Here is a 15,962-nt window from a genome sequence, read left to right on the forward strand (position 1 = left end):
TCTATCTATCTATCTATCTATCTATCCGATATCTATCCATCTATCTATCTATCTATCTAATCTCTATATATGTCCATCTATCTATCTATCTATCTATCTATCTATCTATCTATCTATCTATCTATCTATCTATCTATCTATCTGATATCTGTCTATCTATCTATCTGTCTATCTAATCTCTATCTATCTATCTATCTATCTATCTATCTATCTATCCTCTATATATATGTCCATCTATCTATCTATCTATCTATCTATCTATCTATCTATCTATCTATCTATCTATCTATCTATCTGATATCTATCTATCTATCTATCTATCTATCTATCTATCTATCATCTATCTAATATCTATCTATCTATCTATCTATCTATCTATCTATCTATCTATCTGATATCTGTCTATCTATCTATCTATCTATCTATCTAATCTCTATATATGTCCATCTATCTATCTATCTATCTATCTATCTATCTATCTATCTATCTATCTAATCTCTATATATGTCCATCTATCTATCTATCTATCTATCTATCTATCTATCTATCTATCTATCTATCTGTCTATCTAATCTCTATCTATCTATCTATCTATCTATCTATCTATCTATCTATCTATCTATCTATCTATCTAATCTCTATATACATGTCCATCTATCTATCTATCTATCTATCTATCTATCTATCTAATATCTATCTATCTATCTATCTATCTATCTATCTATCTATCTATCTATCTATCTGATATCTATCTATCTATCTATCTATCTATCTATCTATCTATCCAATATCTATCTATCCATCTATCCATCTATCTATCTATCTATCTATCTATCTATCTATCTGACTACATTTTTGCATAATAACCAAAGGAAATGACCATTGTGTTCCTATCACTGCCACTGCATAGAAATGTGTGTAATTTATCTAAAGCGCACCATTTCACATCAAAACATGCTAAATGACTGTTTACATTTCACTAGTTGGATTATGGAGAAAGTTTGCAAAATCTGTGGAATTTAGTGTCCCTTTAGTGTCCAGTCATTTATGACAGCGCAGATACCTACACAGATGTTTTGACTCACCCAATGGAGGAGGAAACTGATTTTCCCTCCACTTTACTCCCCTCCCTCAAAATAATCAATGGGAAGATCCATTTAAAGCAAAGTCCCACCTGCTCTCTACTGGGAGCCAATTATTTGAAGTAATGTAGGCCTGGACGTCACACCCACCTTTACTCAACACCAATAGGAATGCAGGCGTTGTAGTTGGCCTTCAGAGGAAAAAATGGAATTTATGTACGCCTCACTAACCAGCTGCAAATGTGTCCCCCACGGAGGTCGTGCTTTTGGGACTTTTTGTAGGTGGCTTTAGTATGGGAAGTAGACAACAATGGCTAACGAGGCTGAAGAATGAGCTGAGCAATAGTCCTCTGGTCTCCAACGTGGCCTTTGGCTTCATCCTCATGGGACTGGAGAAGCTGGTCGAGCTGGAGTTTGAGTGTCCTTGCAACCCGACGTGGAACGGACTGTTCTCCTCAGCCTTCTTCATCATCCCCGCCGTCATGGCCTTCACGCTCATGCTGATCATCCAGGGCTGCAGGTGCGATACGTGGAGCCGCAAGAGCGTGTCCTTCTCCAGCGTGGTGCCCGCGGTCGTCTGGCTCATTTTGGTCTTCCTCGACGGCCAGTACTTCGCCTGCGCGATGACGGACTGGGAGGGCAGGTTCGTCATCGTGGACAAAGCGGCTCCGCAGAAATGGTGCGAGCCGGTGAAAGAAGAGGACGAAGAGGAAAGCCCGACGCCTCGGGAGCTGATGCTCCGCTCCCAGCAGCTCTTCGTCGTGTCTCAGGTGAGAGATCCGCTGGGAGGGCCGCTCTGAAAACAGTAAACAAGAGCATCTCACGCACTGAAAATAGGAGTGAGGAACCTGGCTGGAGAACTTCTAATAGCGAGTTAACTGGTGTGGAACTCCACAAATCTACATTTCAAACAGCTGCTTACCTTTTAGCATAAAAGTGCAAAAAGTGTTATCAAAACAATAAAACAAGAGTTTACCAGATGTTACCAGAATTAGCCAGAATTGGTCTGATGTCAGATGAAATGAGGCTAACATTAGCCACATTTGGTGTGATATTATCCAAATTTGGTCAGATAGCAGACTGATTTGGCTTGATGTTAGCCAGAGTTGATCTGATAGTAGCCAGATTTGGCTTGATGTTAGCCTCATTTGGTATGATGTTAAATTGGCCATGTTTGGTCTGATATTAGCCACATTTGGTCTGATAGTAGCCAGATTTGGCCTGATGTTAGCCAGAGTTGATCTGATAGTAGCCAGATTTGGCTTGATGTTAGCCTAATTTGGTATGATGTTATATTGGCCATGTTTGGTCTGATATTAGCCACATTTGGCCTGATAGTAGCCAGATTTGGCCTGATGTTAGCCAGAGTTGGTCTGATAGTAGCCAGATTTGGCTTGATGTTATCCTCATTTGGTATGATGTTATATTGGCCATGTTTGGTCTGATGTTAGCCACATTTGGTCTGATAGTAGCCAGATTTGGCTTGATGTTAGCCTCATTTGGTCTGATGTTATATTGGCCATGTTTGGTCTGATGTTAGCCACATTTGGTCTGATAGTAGCCAGATTTGGCTTGATGTTAGCCAGAATTGGTCTGACAGTAGCCAGATTTGGCTTGATGTTAGCCATAGTTGGTCTGACAGTAGCCAGATTTGGCTTGATGTTAGCCTCATTTGGTCTGATATTAGGCACATTTGGTCTGATAGTAGCCAGATTTGGCCTGATGTTAGCCAGAATTGGTCTGACAGTAGCCAGATTTGGCTTGATGTTAGCCATAGTTGGTCTGACAGTAGCCAGATTTGGCCTGATGTTAGCCAGAGTTGGCTTGATGTTAGCCTCATTTGGTCTGATGTTATATTGGCCATGTTTGGCCTGATGTTAGCCACATTTGGTCTGATGTTAGCCACATTTGGTCTGATAGTAGCCAGATGTGGCCTGATGTTAGCCAGAGTTGGTCTGACAGTAGCCAGATTTGGCTTGATGTTAGCCTCATTTGGTCTGATGTTGTTATATTGCCCATGTTTGATCTGATATTAGCAACATTTGGTCTGATAGTAGCCAGATTTGGCCTGATGTTAGTCAGAGTTAGTCTGACAGTAGCCAGATTAGGCTTGATGTTAGCCATATTTGGTCTGATACTGGCCAGGTTTGGTCTGGTGTTTCCCTTACTTGGTATTAGCCAGGTCTGGTGTTATAATAGCCAGATTCAGCATGATGTTAGCTAGATCTGGACTGATGTAAAACACTCTTCATTTTTTTCATTTTTTTGTCTCAAATAAACCCACTTAAGCCTCTGGTTGAATGTACAAAATAATGTTTATAGTGATCTTCTGGCCTTGATATAGGATGACCCATTCTTATAATAGGGGCACATATATATCTTGTTTCATTGAAGGAAATCTTGGAATGAGGTGACCACTGCATGCTTTTACACGTTTTAATGTAAGATACAAATGCTTGAAGCAGTCAACACTTTTCAAATAGATGTGTTAAAAAAACGACACATTCTGTCTCTAACTATACACATCGGTCCATTCAGTTAAAGTCAACACGTTTTGGGATACTTTTAACATGTTAAAATAGAAAACAATGACACAATATATTCAAATAGATAACGCAAGTGTAACACAACAATTTAACATATCACTTTTTAGAGTGAGCCTACTTGGAAATTGAGCTAAAGATAAAACTAGTTTGTCTCTGACTGAGTCTTTTAAGCATAGAAAGCTTTACTGATAAAATCTAGAGAAAAAAAAGTTACAAAAAAAAAAGTTAGCCACTTCTATTCATTTTATTCTCCTATCAAAAAGCATGTCTAACCAGATTCTCCACTGTGGCCCTTGTTTCTAGGTTATCGGCATAATGCTGCTGATTTTTATCTGTGCTGGACTGGTAGTGTATGTGATTAGAGAGAGCTGCCGGAGGGACTTCCAATCCCAGGATGCCAATGTAGCGGAAATGACGTACACCCCCAGCTCGAGGGCGAGAACATCATGAGGGTGGGAAAATGAGATCCTCATATGCATTTGTGCGGAAGCTCGGTCACAGTCGCGACCAAAGAAACCAGACTCTTTATCCTGTTAAATACCCTCCTTATTTTATAATGAACATCTATTTTTCTAATTGATGACTTTTTGTTAGATGTGGCCAGTGTTTTGTGGGGTAAGTTCAGCTAAAGGGGACACTTTTTGGCAAACATTTACTTTTTATATTTCTCATCTACACCAAAAAGTATTTGGACACTTTAGCCATTGGTAAAGGTTAATGAAGACCTTTAGGTGACTTCTTAAAATGATATTTTTTTTTTCAGAGAAAAAGTTTTAGCATGTCTGACTGAAGAATCCTGGAGAAGAACTCCAGTCAGAGACTGCATTATTTGGTGCTGTAAAGTACAGAGGTGAAACAAAGTCTGTGGCTGTTTCTCTATTTTGTTGAGTATGTGTTCATTGATGGGTTCACAAACGTGTACAAAGGCATTGTCTAAGAAGTAATGATCTGAAACACCAGCCACCATTTAAAAGATTATTTACTTGGTTTGACATTTTGCTGTTAACTTAATACATTTGTAAGTATGGCACAAATGTCTAAATACATTTTGATGCCACTGCATGTTTCTGTATTGAGAAAAAACTTGGTCCTTCTTGAACCTATTGCATGTGTTGCCTACAGTAACTTATCAGCAACAGTCATTTAGATGTTTTTCCTCTGTACTTAATAAAATAACAGACAAACTATTGATTCAATACACGCTCCCCTTTGAATTATGTGTTTGAGTCAGTGACTTTTCTGTTCTTTTACTAAGTATAAGGAAAGGTATTGTCTGTGTAACCGACCATATGCTACAGATGCTCCAGATACACTGACTGGGCTGAAAAATGGCAGTGTTCCTCTAAAGCACCATTGACAGATTATTAATGGGAACTAATATTATTTAACTGCATCATTTCAAGAAATAATTTGAGAACCTGCATTTTTGGAGAATATTTGTTTCCAACTAACTGCTGCATCTGCTTAATGGGGGCTTGATGCCTCTTGCTTATGGGATTTGCAGCCCAGGATGCAAATAAGCTTCAGTACACACTTAAAACTGATGATACAAGGGTTCTTTAGTAAAGAAAGTGGTTCTATATAGAGCCATGAACACTCAAAGAACCTTTTGCATGATTAAAGCGTTCTTCAGATTGATTGAGGGTGTGCTGTAGCTAATTCTATATAGAACCTATTTGAAAATGGTTCTATGTACTACTAAAAAGGTCTCTTCTGTTGTGACAAGCTTGACATCATAATAGAAGAACCCTATCTGGTGCTATATAGAACCATTTTCAAAAAGGTTCAACATAGAACCATCTATAGCACATTCTCCATCAATTTGACAAGTTCTTTCATGATGCAAAGAACCCTTTAATCATGCGAAAGGTTCTTGGAGTGTTTATGGATCTATATACACAACAAGTTACTAAAGAAAACCATTTTTTTAGTGTGAAGGACAGTTGGAACGGAAAAGTGTGAAACTGCTTCCACATTAAAATGCATTATCAAAAGGTGCACTACAGTATAGCTTATTGTATTGTAGCTAATGTGTTCCCTCAGGGCTAACATTAGCTCATAGCTAGAGCATTAGATTGGTGCACTATAAAGCACAGGTTTTGTTAAATGTGACTGTATCACTAAGAAACCTGTGTGAATGGATCAAGCTGAACTCCACTGAGACATTTTAAAGCAAACATTATACATTAATAGCATCAAATGCTCTAATAAACTGGAAACACACAAGACATTTTCAGACACTGTTTATTTTTAGTTTATCACAAGATGTATTAATTTTAGTAGTGCAAACCAAATTATGAAATGTGAATCATTACACCCATATTTACATACATGTAAACATTTTAAAACTAAAGCAAAAGCAGCTCCATAGCAGCAAAACCACATTAGCATTTCTACAGTCTAATCATTTCAGAATAAGAACTGTTACCTGAGCTTTAACGCTGCATTTGATCTTTACACAAATGTCACAATCAAAAACTTGTATTCACAATTAGCACACATGCAGCAATAGCATTGTAATTAAGTCATTTACATTCAGTAGACATACAGTATAATCAGCAGACAAAAGCAACAAAGCACAATTCCAAAAACTTAAAGCCTCAAAGGCCCTAAATGTCCCACTTTACCAAAATGCACCTTGACTAAGACAGACTGTAAGTGACTGCATAATGTGAATGCAGCAGCAGACGTGTAACATTACACTGAGGATTAAGCCAAATTTGATGTTATTTGTAAGTACCTATTTGCTATAAGCCATGATTTTGCCATTTTATATCTTGTTCTTTTTTTACAATATTAGTGGATGATATTCCCTAATAAAATGTCTTGCCTTAAAATGAGAGTGTGTTATGCTTTGCTGTAAGAAATTTTTACCACAATGTGTGCAATTACAACTTACGTTCAGTGTTAATTATTGCCTGGATTTTGCCATGTCTACCACAGTTATTTTATTGTGAAATCAAATCAACTTCAGATATTTTTAGAAATCAAGAAAACATTTATAGGACTACTAAAATTAAAAGTTGTGATCTTGTGGGTGAGGGGACAGTGGAGTTCACAGTATTAAGTTGCTGTTTTACTGTTTTTTTTATACATATTATTAAAAGTAATGCAACTAGTAGCCAGTGATTTACTGTACTTTTGCAATGATTTCTTTACAGTGTAGGTAGAAAATGAATTGGAATTTAAAATGGAATGAATAAAATTGGTAAGGAAACAACCACGCCCAGCAAAATAGACTGTTTAGACTGCATTTACATACAACATGTATACTACTCTAGTAGACAAGGCACAGTAATGTCATCATCTTTCAGATGGCTGGAGGAGCTGGTGGACAAATAGGACAAAATATTACTGGACAGAAATAAAAGTTTAATAAAAAGGTTTTCCTGTTCCTTGTTTAATGAAGATTGTTACAAGAAACTCTCCCACACATTTTTAAATGAAACAGGACAGTAAGGAAATGAGAAAATTCTAAGCTTGTGCTGCATTCATTTCCACCAATATTAAAATATTTCAAAAGTATATTCCACCAATATTAAATCTGGTTTGTGAACAAACAGGAACATCAGACACAACCAGAACTTAAGGCAGTGCTTGTGGTCATTCCATCTCAATCTTGATGGAATCTCGGCTCTTCATTCACTCGGTGACATTCATTTGAGACAAATGAACTCTAAGTTTTCATTCACACATAAAAGGAAGGCACAGAATCAGTCCCGTTTCTTTTTTTTCATACACGGCCTGCAACACAAGTATCGGATAATTGCCATGGTCAGAAGAACTGCGACTGATGCAAGCAAAAGTAAGAATGCTATTACATCAATGCTGTGGTATGCATACCAGGACATTTTATAGGACTCCGTTCGCAGATGAGCAGCACCTTTGTGCCTCATAACAAACTCAATCCAGAAGATGGCACTGTCAAGTGGTTGCATTGGCTTGTCTTTCTCAAGCCTGGAGAGTCTCTGCATGTTTATCTTGTAGGACGGTTCATTTATAACTTCCCTCAAAGCCTCTAGAAACAGGTTCTTGTCTATGGTGGCTATATCCAGGACCGTTGCCACACCTCTATATTTCATTCTTGAGAGATTGTCATGCTGATCAAAAACTAGTGGTAGGCCAACTATTGGAACACCATGGTAAATAGACTCTAGAATCCCATTTGTTCCTCCATGGCTCACAAAAACTCTGGTCTTGGGGTGTCCCAGAAGATCATTCTGTGGCATCCAGTCAACCAGTATTGTATTGTTGCCAAGAGTGGATGGTCTTTTCCCAGTGTGTCGCCAAATCACTTTCTGAGGGAGCTTAGCGAGAGCAGCAGCAATTTCAACATCTATGTCAGATGGAAGCTCTCCAACCAGAGTTCCCAAAGACATGACAACAACACCATGCTCTCCTGAACTTTGCATGAAATCCTCCAGATCAGCTGGAAGGGGTTTAGCTGGCTTGCAATGGAAGCAACCGATATAAACAATGTTGGGCATAGTCGGACGTGGAAATTCAAACACAAAGTCGACCCTCATAAGCCAAATGTCAGCTGCTTGAAATAATTCAAAGTAGTCCACATCTGGACCAAAGTAGCAGTTACACAAAGCACTGTAATGAGGACCTACTGTGCGTCTGTATAGGAAAAGCCGTACACTGTAGAAAAGCATGTTATACAATCTCTGAAAGAAAGTCATCTTATCCGTCAGCATGGCCAGAGGAAAGGGGACATATGACAGAGGTGAAGGAGCAATTGCAAAATGTGCCTCTCCATGTACCGTCCAGCGGACATTGAAAATCATTGGTAATGCAAGATAATGTGCAAGCACAACTCCCCCACCATTCGCAGGGTCTGTTATCAGCACATCATACTTGGCTTCTCTGATGGAGTTTATCAACTTTTGGTCCTCAATCATATTAATTACCATTTCGCATACCTTTCTATGCATCTCGGAAAACCTGTCTTTTAATTCCATATCCAAACTGAATCTAGTCCAAACAGGACTTCTTTCCCGTCGAATCTGCAGTTGTCTTGAAATAAAGACATTGAAGAATGCCTCATCGCCACCCACTGCAAAGTCGACAGTTATAGAGTCATAGTGGGGGGAGTGCTCTTTGATGTACCAGCTATCAGCTGGCCGTATGACTGTGACATGGTGGCCCTTACTGTGTAGCTCCTGTATCAGAATATTCATGTTAACCCAGTGGCTGCCATCATGGGGGAACACCAAGACCTTTCCACAGTCAGCAGTGACGGTCAGGATGACCACAATTATGGAAACTGAATAAAACATCTTTTAGGAAGTCTCCATCTGGAGCATGCAGATGTCTGTCTGAAACAAAAAAAATGGCAGTAATGTTTTAGGGAAATTATAAAATAGGTTTTTTTTTTTGTTTTTTTTTTTAAAATGCAGTTACATAAAGAGACCCAGGTAAGTTAATGCAAACATGAAGACATTATTAAGCATTTAATGACATGTAGATATATAGTAACTAGTGCAATTTCATGAATAAGCCACTACTGTACATATATATGCATAAATGAACACTTGTATTATAAAAGCAACCTATACCTTTGAAATGGCCCATATCTGACATTTCTTGTTTTGGTCCACTTATGAAGTTTAAGACTTAAGAGACCCTTATTAGTCCCACCACGGGGAAATTTCACCTCTGCATTTGACCCATCTGTGCTGTGAAACACCACATATACACTAGTGCACACACACACACACACACACACACACACACACACACACACACGGGGGCAGTGAGCACACTTGCCCGGAGTGGGCAGCCCTATTCACAGTGCCCAGGGAGCAGTTGGGGGTTAGGTGTCTTCTTCAAGGAGACCTCAGTCACATACTGTCGGTGCTGGGGATCGAACCAGCGACTTCCCGGTCACAGGGCCAATTCCCTAATACACCAAGTTTGTGTATGTTTAAAACACAAAGTTTATTTTGTATCCATTACCAGTGAACTGTCAGTTTATGCTACTTTGTCTTTAATACTGATATATGTAAATAAGCTCTGTTCCCAACAGCCACTCTATATTGCACCTAATTCTGAAAGCTGTCTGTGCTGAAACACTCATAATTTCAATGAGAATGGGTGGAGCTGAACTGCTGAAGGCCAAATATGCAGACACACTCAGTGAACACTTACCTAGTAAGTATCCACACTCATTGCCCATTTATCAGCTCCACTTACCATATAGAAGCAATTTGTAGTTCTACAATTACAGACTGTCAATCTATTTCTTTGCATACTTTGCTACCCCCTTTCACCTTGTTCAGTGGTCATGACCTCCACAAGACCACCACAGAGCAGGTATTATTTCACCGGTGAATCACTTAGCACTGCAGTGACACTAACATGTTGCTGGAGTCATAACTACTCTGTGGTGGTCCTGTGGGAGTCCTGACTATTGAAGAATGGGGTGAAATGGGGCTAAGAGTATGCAGAGAAACAGATGGACTACAGTCTGTAATGATAGAACTTTAAAGTTCTCCTATATAGTAAGTGGAGCTAATCAAATGGACAGTGTAGATACAAAGAGTTGTTTGAAAGAGTTGTTTGAAAGAGTTGTTTGAAAGAGTTGTTTGAAAGAGTTGTTTGAAAGAGTTGTTTGAAAGAGTTGTTTGAAAGAGTTGTTTGAAAGAGTTGTTTGAAAGAGTTGTTTGAAAGAGTTGTTTGAAAGAGTTGTTTGAAAGAGTTGTTTGAAAGAGTTGTTTGAAAGAGTTGTTTGAAAGAGTTGTTTGAAAGAGTTGTTTGAAAGAGTTGTTTGAAAGAGTTGTTTGAAAGAGTTGTTTGAAAGAGTTGTTTGAAAGAGTTGTTTGCAGTGAATTCAAAAAGGGCTGTTTTTGCAGCTTAGTTTCCACATATGGACAATATGGATAGGTGAATTTCAAATATGTCAGTCTTCGCTATTAAAGGGCCCATATTCTACATTTTTCTTGTATTTTATTTCTTTCTCTGAGGTTTCTCTCTCAAAACATAATTCATCTTTACAAAACCACCTTCCAACCTTAGTGTTCTATAGAGTTCATGTTACTGCGACTTTAAGAGTGGCACATGTAAATGAGCTCTGTTCTGATTGCCCACCCTGTATTGAGCATTATTTAGAAAGCATGTGCAAAGCTTATCTGCAGTAGCAAATAGAGGCTATATGTAAATGCATTGTTTTTGTGACATCACAAAAACAGTGAATTCAAATGGGTATATTTTGTTTCTACCATCCATATGGACTGTGGAGTGGATATTACTGTTTAAAACTTTAACATACATCAAACTTATTTTTAAAAAGTGAAGAAAATGCTATTTTATATGATCTAGGCCATTCAGTAAATTGTAAACTACTTTACAGAAGGAGAGAGGAGAAGCCAGGGTACACAAAACATTGCACACCTGTGCACTCTGTACTTTATACATCACTGTGTAACAAGGACCACTATAAAAATAAACCCAAGGGCTTTGTTTTTGTTTTTTAATCCTCTGATTTTTCAAATGATTGCAAGTCCTGTATGAATGCAGCCTTACTTGCATCTTATTTAACTGTCAAATAAATCATCATAATCAAACATGTGAATTATTAAAGAAGGATTGTCTAAGATGGATACAAAATGAGATCATCACAGATTTGTCTGTTTACTCTTTAAAACCTTGTAATAGTGGCTTTTTAATAATCCTTCTCTATGACTAAACCTTTGTGAAATGTTCACAAGGAAGGAAATAAGGGTTGTGGCCCAGTTTAATGAATAAGAACATGAAGTCCTTCTCACCTTTTAAAACCACTACTTTAGAGTTCCTAGTACTTTGCCCAGTCAACCACACACGATCGTGATAATCACTGCTGGAAACAAAGATTCCAGAGACAAATTCCAGTACTAGATGTTCCTGAAGGTTGCATTGCACAACATCTATAGGATTAAGAGGGAATTAACCCATAACAAAAGAATCACACCTCAAAACCAGAACCACTAGTCATATGTTAAAAAGTCACATATTAAAAACGGACCTCCTTTACAGATTCACCTGAAGAAACCAATGCAATACAGTTCAGTTGCAGTAAGACTGGCTATGTCAGGAGTACACTGGGATGTCACAACAGGCTTTCTTAAAGAGGGATTTAACATTTTTTTAAAAATTTCTGCAAAATAAAATGGCTAAGATGTGAAGAAAGTAATTCAAAGTGAGTTACTGTGAAATGCTCCTTACACATTACATTGGCATAATACATGAAATGGTTGCGAAATGATGGCTGGTGCTAGAGACACAGTTCTAACATATGGTTTTGGCCTAAAATGTATTTCTAAAACTCATTCCTGGCAGAGAGGTACATGCAGGACACTGTACAGTAAAATAATACTCAAATGAAACAACCACTATTTTCAAAAACTCTGAAAATGTGTTGGTTCTCGGGTCATTCTGGATAGTAAATAAACTGGTTATATTTGATGGTTCTATCAGCACCACTGAATACATGAATCAGTAGGCTTATCTACAACCCCAATTCCAATGAAGTTGGAAAACAAAAACAGAATACGATGATTTGCAAATCCTTTTCAACCTATATTCAATTGAATACACTACAAAGACAAGATTTAATGCTCAAACAGAAAAACTTTGTTTTTCGCAAATATTCACTCATTTTGAATTTGATGCCTGCAACACGTTCCAAAGAAGTTGGGACAGGGGCAACAAAAGACTGGGAAAGTTGAGGAATGCTCAAAAAACACCTGTTTGGAACATTCCACAGGTGAACAGGTTAATTGGAAACAGGTGAGTGTCATGACTGGATATAAAGAGAGCATCCCTGAAAGGCTCAGTCGTTCACAAGCAAGGATGGGGCGAGGTTCACCACTTTGTGAACAACTGCGTGAGCAAATAATCCAACAGTTTAAGAACAACGAAGAAATCTCTGCAAGTAAGCGGCAAGGCAGAAAACCAACATTGAATGCCCGTGACCTTCAATCCCTGCATTAAAAACCAACATGACATTATCAGCGCAAAGTTCAAAAGCCAGCATCTCTGATGGTATGGGGATGTGTTAGTGCCCACAGCATGGGTAACTTCTGTGAAGACACCATTAATGCTGAAAGGTACATACAGGTTTTGGAGCAACATATGCTGCCATCCAAGCAACGTCTTTTTCAGGGATGTCCCTGCTTATTTCAGCAAGATAATGCCAAGCCACATTCTGCACGTGTTACAACAGCGTGGCTTTGTAGTAAAAGAGTGCGGGTACTAGAATGGCCTGCCTGCAGTCCAGACCTGTCTCCCATTGAAAATGTGTGGTGCATTATGAAGTGCAAAATATGACAGAGACCCCGGACTGTTGATCAACTGAAGTTGTACATCAAGCAAGAATGGGAAAGAACTCCACCTACAAAGCTTTAACAATTACTGTCCTCAGTTCCCAAATGCTTATTGAGTGTTGTTAAAAGGAAAGGAGATGTAACAGTGGTAAGCATGCCCCTGTCCCAATTTCTTAAGGAACGTTCTGCAGGCATCAAATTCAAAATGAGTGAATATTTGCTAAAAACAATTAAGTTTATCCATTTGAACATTTACTGTGAGGCTAGTCGCATATCGAAAAGAATGGTGGCAAAGGCAAAGGCTCAGGCCTATGATGAGCTGTATGAGAGGCTGGACAGTAAAGAAGGAGTAAAGGACTTGTATCGTTTGGCTAAACAGAGAGATAGAGATGGCTCCATGGACCATGATGTTTGCAGATGACATTGTAATCTGTGGTGAGAGAGTAGAGAGCAGGTGGAAGAGAATCTGGAGAGGTGGAGGTTTGCACTGGAGAGGAATGAAGGTTAGTAGAGACAAGACGGAATACATGTGTGTGAATGAGAGGGAGGGAGGTGGAAAAGTGAAGATACATGGAGTTCATAAATGTCGTAAAGGTGGATGACTTCCAATATCTTGGGTCAACCATCCAGAGCAATAGACAGTGTAGAAAAGAGGTGAAGAGGGTGCAGGCAGGATGGAGTGGGTGGAGACGGGTGTCAGGGCTGATGTGTGACAGAAGGATAGCAGCAAGAGTGAAAGGGAAGGTTTACAAGACAGTAGTGCGTCCTGCTATGATGTATGGTTTGGAGACTGTGGCTCTGTCTAAAAAGACAGGAGGCTGAGCTGGAGGTGGCAGAGATGAAGATGCTGAGATTTTCGTTGGGAGTGACAAGGATGGACAAGATTAGAAATGAGCAGATCAGGGGAACAGTGAAGGTGGAGCAGTTTGGAGATAAAGCCAGAGAGGCCAGGTTGAGATGGTTTGGACATGTGTTGAGGAGGAATAGTGGATATATTGGTCAAAGAATGTTGGAGATGGAGCTGCCAGGTAGAAGGAGAAGAGGTAGACCTGAGAGAAGGTTTATGGATGTAGTGAAGGTGGACATGGAGATGGTTGGTGTAAAAGTAGAGGAGGCAGTGGATAGGGCAAGATGGAGGCAGATGATCCGCTGTGGCGACCCCTAAAGGGAGCAGCCGAAAGAAGAAGAAGATTTGAACGTTAAACATCTCGTCTTTGTAGTGTATTCAATTGAATATAGGTTGAAAATGATTTGCAAATCATCGGATTCTGTTTTTATTTATGTTTTACACAACATCCCAACTTCATTGGAATTGGGGTTGTACATTGCACCATGTAACATCAAACCATCTGAATTTTGTTAACATCTCAGCAATTATATTACACAGAATTGTTTGGAAAAACTGGTGAAACTTCCTTTTAGAGAGGAAAGCTGCATGTGTACTGAGTAAAACATTTAATCAACAGACCTGATTGCTTATCACCCACATGTACACAATGTGTGTGGCATTTCAAAGTTGTGTTCAGGATTTTGCCCAGATTTGTTGAGAGTGGCTTTCCTGGCTTGCACTGAACCCCCCTTAAACTAGGCACAGTGGTCTGTGAGAAAGAACCCAGCCTACTAAGCCACAGGTCAGCACCTTGCACATCCTAAATTCAGTATCTGGGCCAAGGATTTAATGCCAACTGGTAAACTGGCCTAAGCAAAAACATTTACACCAACTGAGCAAACATTTCACTGATTTTTTGTTTCCAGCATTACTGAACCATTAAGATGTAAACAACGTCATTCAGAGTGGTTTGGTGTAAAATGTAGTTTTGGAGAAACTTAGTGAATCAGAATTGTTTACGGTGGTGATAGGAACCAGTTGTCAGACGAGTTTCAAGCAGGGTTGTCCAGTTTATCCGCAGAGGGTTGGTGTGGCTTGCGGGTTTTTAGTCCAGCAAAGCAGGAGATCACCTGATGAAATGTTTGAAGACTAAGACCAAGTGATTAAACAAGTGGATTCAGGTGGGTTTCACCTTGTTTGGAGTGGAAACCTGCAGGCACACCGGCCCTCTGCGGTGATATTAACCCGTTCAAAAAGGCCAAAACACATTACAGAAGCACCAGTAACAAACAGAATCACGTAATGGTTTCTGTGGGGGTTTTCAGAAGGGTAGTTTCTCTCCAAAGAACCATCTCACATCCAACCACTCTGGATAACTTTCTCTACAGCTCAATGATGCATGGATTGGAACATGCAATCATTTTGAAAAAGTGGTGGAGTTCCCCTTTAACTCTCACAAGGAGAGGCGTTTTAATCAGTGAAGCCAGATCCCCACTGACCCTCACTGTGGCTGTCTGTCCGTACTGAGATACTGAGGGGGGAGAAACACCACCCAGGCGTTCCATTACAGCAGTCCGAGATGAGCAGTGGTCTTAATTTCTCGTGGCTGAGATGTGGACGCTAACCGCGCTCAGTGGAAGGAGGAGCGGGGCTGTGTGTAGCTCTATGTGGGCTGTTTGGAGGTTAGCCAGCTGTAAACCGATAGCCAGACAAACAAGAAGACAGGACACTTACGTTTTCTTGGGCAGAGCTGCGGCCGTAGCGGCGGACAGACGAGCTGAGAGAGATTAGAGACCGAGCCCTCGAGGTTTACTCTGCAGCCAGAAGAGGCGGCGTTACACAGGCAGAGAAACAGCCCACATGTCTGTGGAGGGAAGCTGCCCCAGCCGAAGTAAAGCGGTGACGGTTATTTGAAGGGCAGGGTAAAAAAAAAACACCTGCAAAAAGCATCATGTGTAATTAATTAACCCAGGTGCTCGACACAAAGTATCTGGTGCTGACCTGATAGTGTTGGGTGCTCACAATATAGTATGTGGTGCTCACCAAAGTGTCCAAATTCAGTCCACAGGTTAGCGTAGCGACGGCTAAGAAAGGGAGCCATTTAATTAGTTAGCTCATTAGCTAGACGCCTGTGCTAAAGAGTGTGATACAGCTGTCTGTGTCTGTAGCAGCACTTGCAGTGAACCTGCATTAGTGTTCA

At 39.7% G+C, this 15,962-nt stretch overlaps 2 protein-coding genes across 4 annotated transcripts; one reads left to right on the forward strand and one right to left on the reverse strand.

Moving 5' to 3' along the window:
* The first annotated feature begins 865 nt into the window (after positions 1-865).
* LOC108431572 (calcium homeostasis modulator protein 6) lies at positions 866-5,176 on the forward strand. Its single transcript, XM_017704860.2, has 2 exons — positions 866-1,852; positions 3,932-5,176. Exons 1-2 carry the CDS (start codon positions 1,376-1,378, stop codon positions 4,076-4,078), a joined length of 624 nt encoding a protein of 207 aa, XP_017560349.1. The 5' UTR covers positions 866-1,375; the 3' UTR covers positions 4,079-5,176.
* Positions 5,177-5,855: 679 nt separating this feature from the next.
* Positions 5,856-15,673, reverse strand: ugt5f1 (UDP glucuronosyltransferase 5 family, polypeptide F1). Of its 3 annotated transcripts, none has more exons than XM_037540264.1 (2): positions 15,497-15,673; positions 5,856-8,945 (listed from the first exon to the last, which is right to left on the reverse strand). In XM_037540264.1, the coding sequence occupies exon 2, from the start codon at positions 8,908-8,910 to the stop codon at positions 7,342-7,344; it is 1,569 nt and encodes a 522-aa protein (XP_037396161.1). In that variant the 5' UTR covers positions 8,911-8,945; positions 15,497-15,673; the 3' UTR covers positions 5,856-7,341. The 3 variants fall into 3 exon arrangements, with proteins under 3 accessions (XP_037396161.1, XP_037396160.1, XP_037396162.1); XM_037540263.1 differs by having other exon boundaries at positions 5,856-8,949; XM_037540265.1 differs by lacking the exon at positions 15,497-15,673 and adding an exon at positions 11,398-11,414 and having other exon boundaries at positions 5,856-8,949.
* Between the last annotated feature and the right edge of the window lie 289 nt (positions 15,674-15,962).

The sequence above is a fragment of the Pygocentrus nattereri genome, chromosome 7, assembly GCF_015220715.1.
Source record: "Pygocentrus nattereri isolate fPygNat1 chromosome 7, fPygNat1.pri, whole genome shotgun sequence".
Taxonomy (NCBI): Eukaryota; Metazoa; Chordata; class Actinopteri; order Characiformes; family Serrasalmidae; genus Pygocentrus; species Pygocentrus nattereri.

Coding starts and splice junctions, on each gene's coding strand:
- ugt5f1 (XM_037540264.1), bottom strand. CDS start 8,910: ATGTTTTATTCAGTTTCCATAATTGTGGTCATCCTGACCGTCACTGCT.
- LOC108431572 (XM_017704860.2), top strand. CDS start 1,376: ATGGGAAGTAGACAACAATGGCTAACGAGGCTGAAGAATGAGCTGAGC. Junction 1,853..3,931: donor AGCTCTTCGTCGTGTCTCAG/GTGAGAGATCCG, acceptor CCTTGTTTCTAG/GTTATCGGCATAATGCTGCT.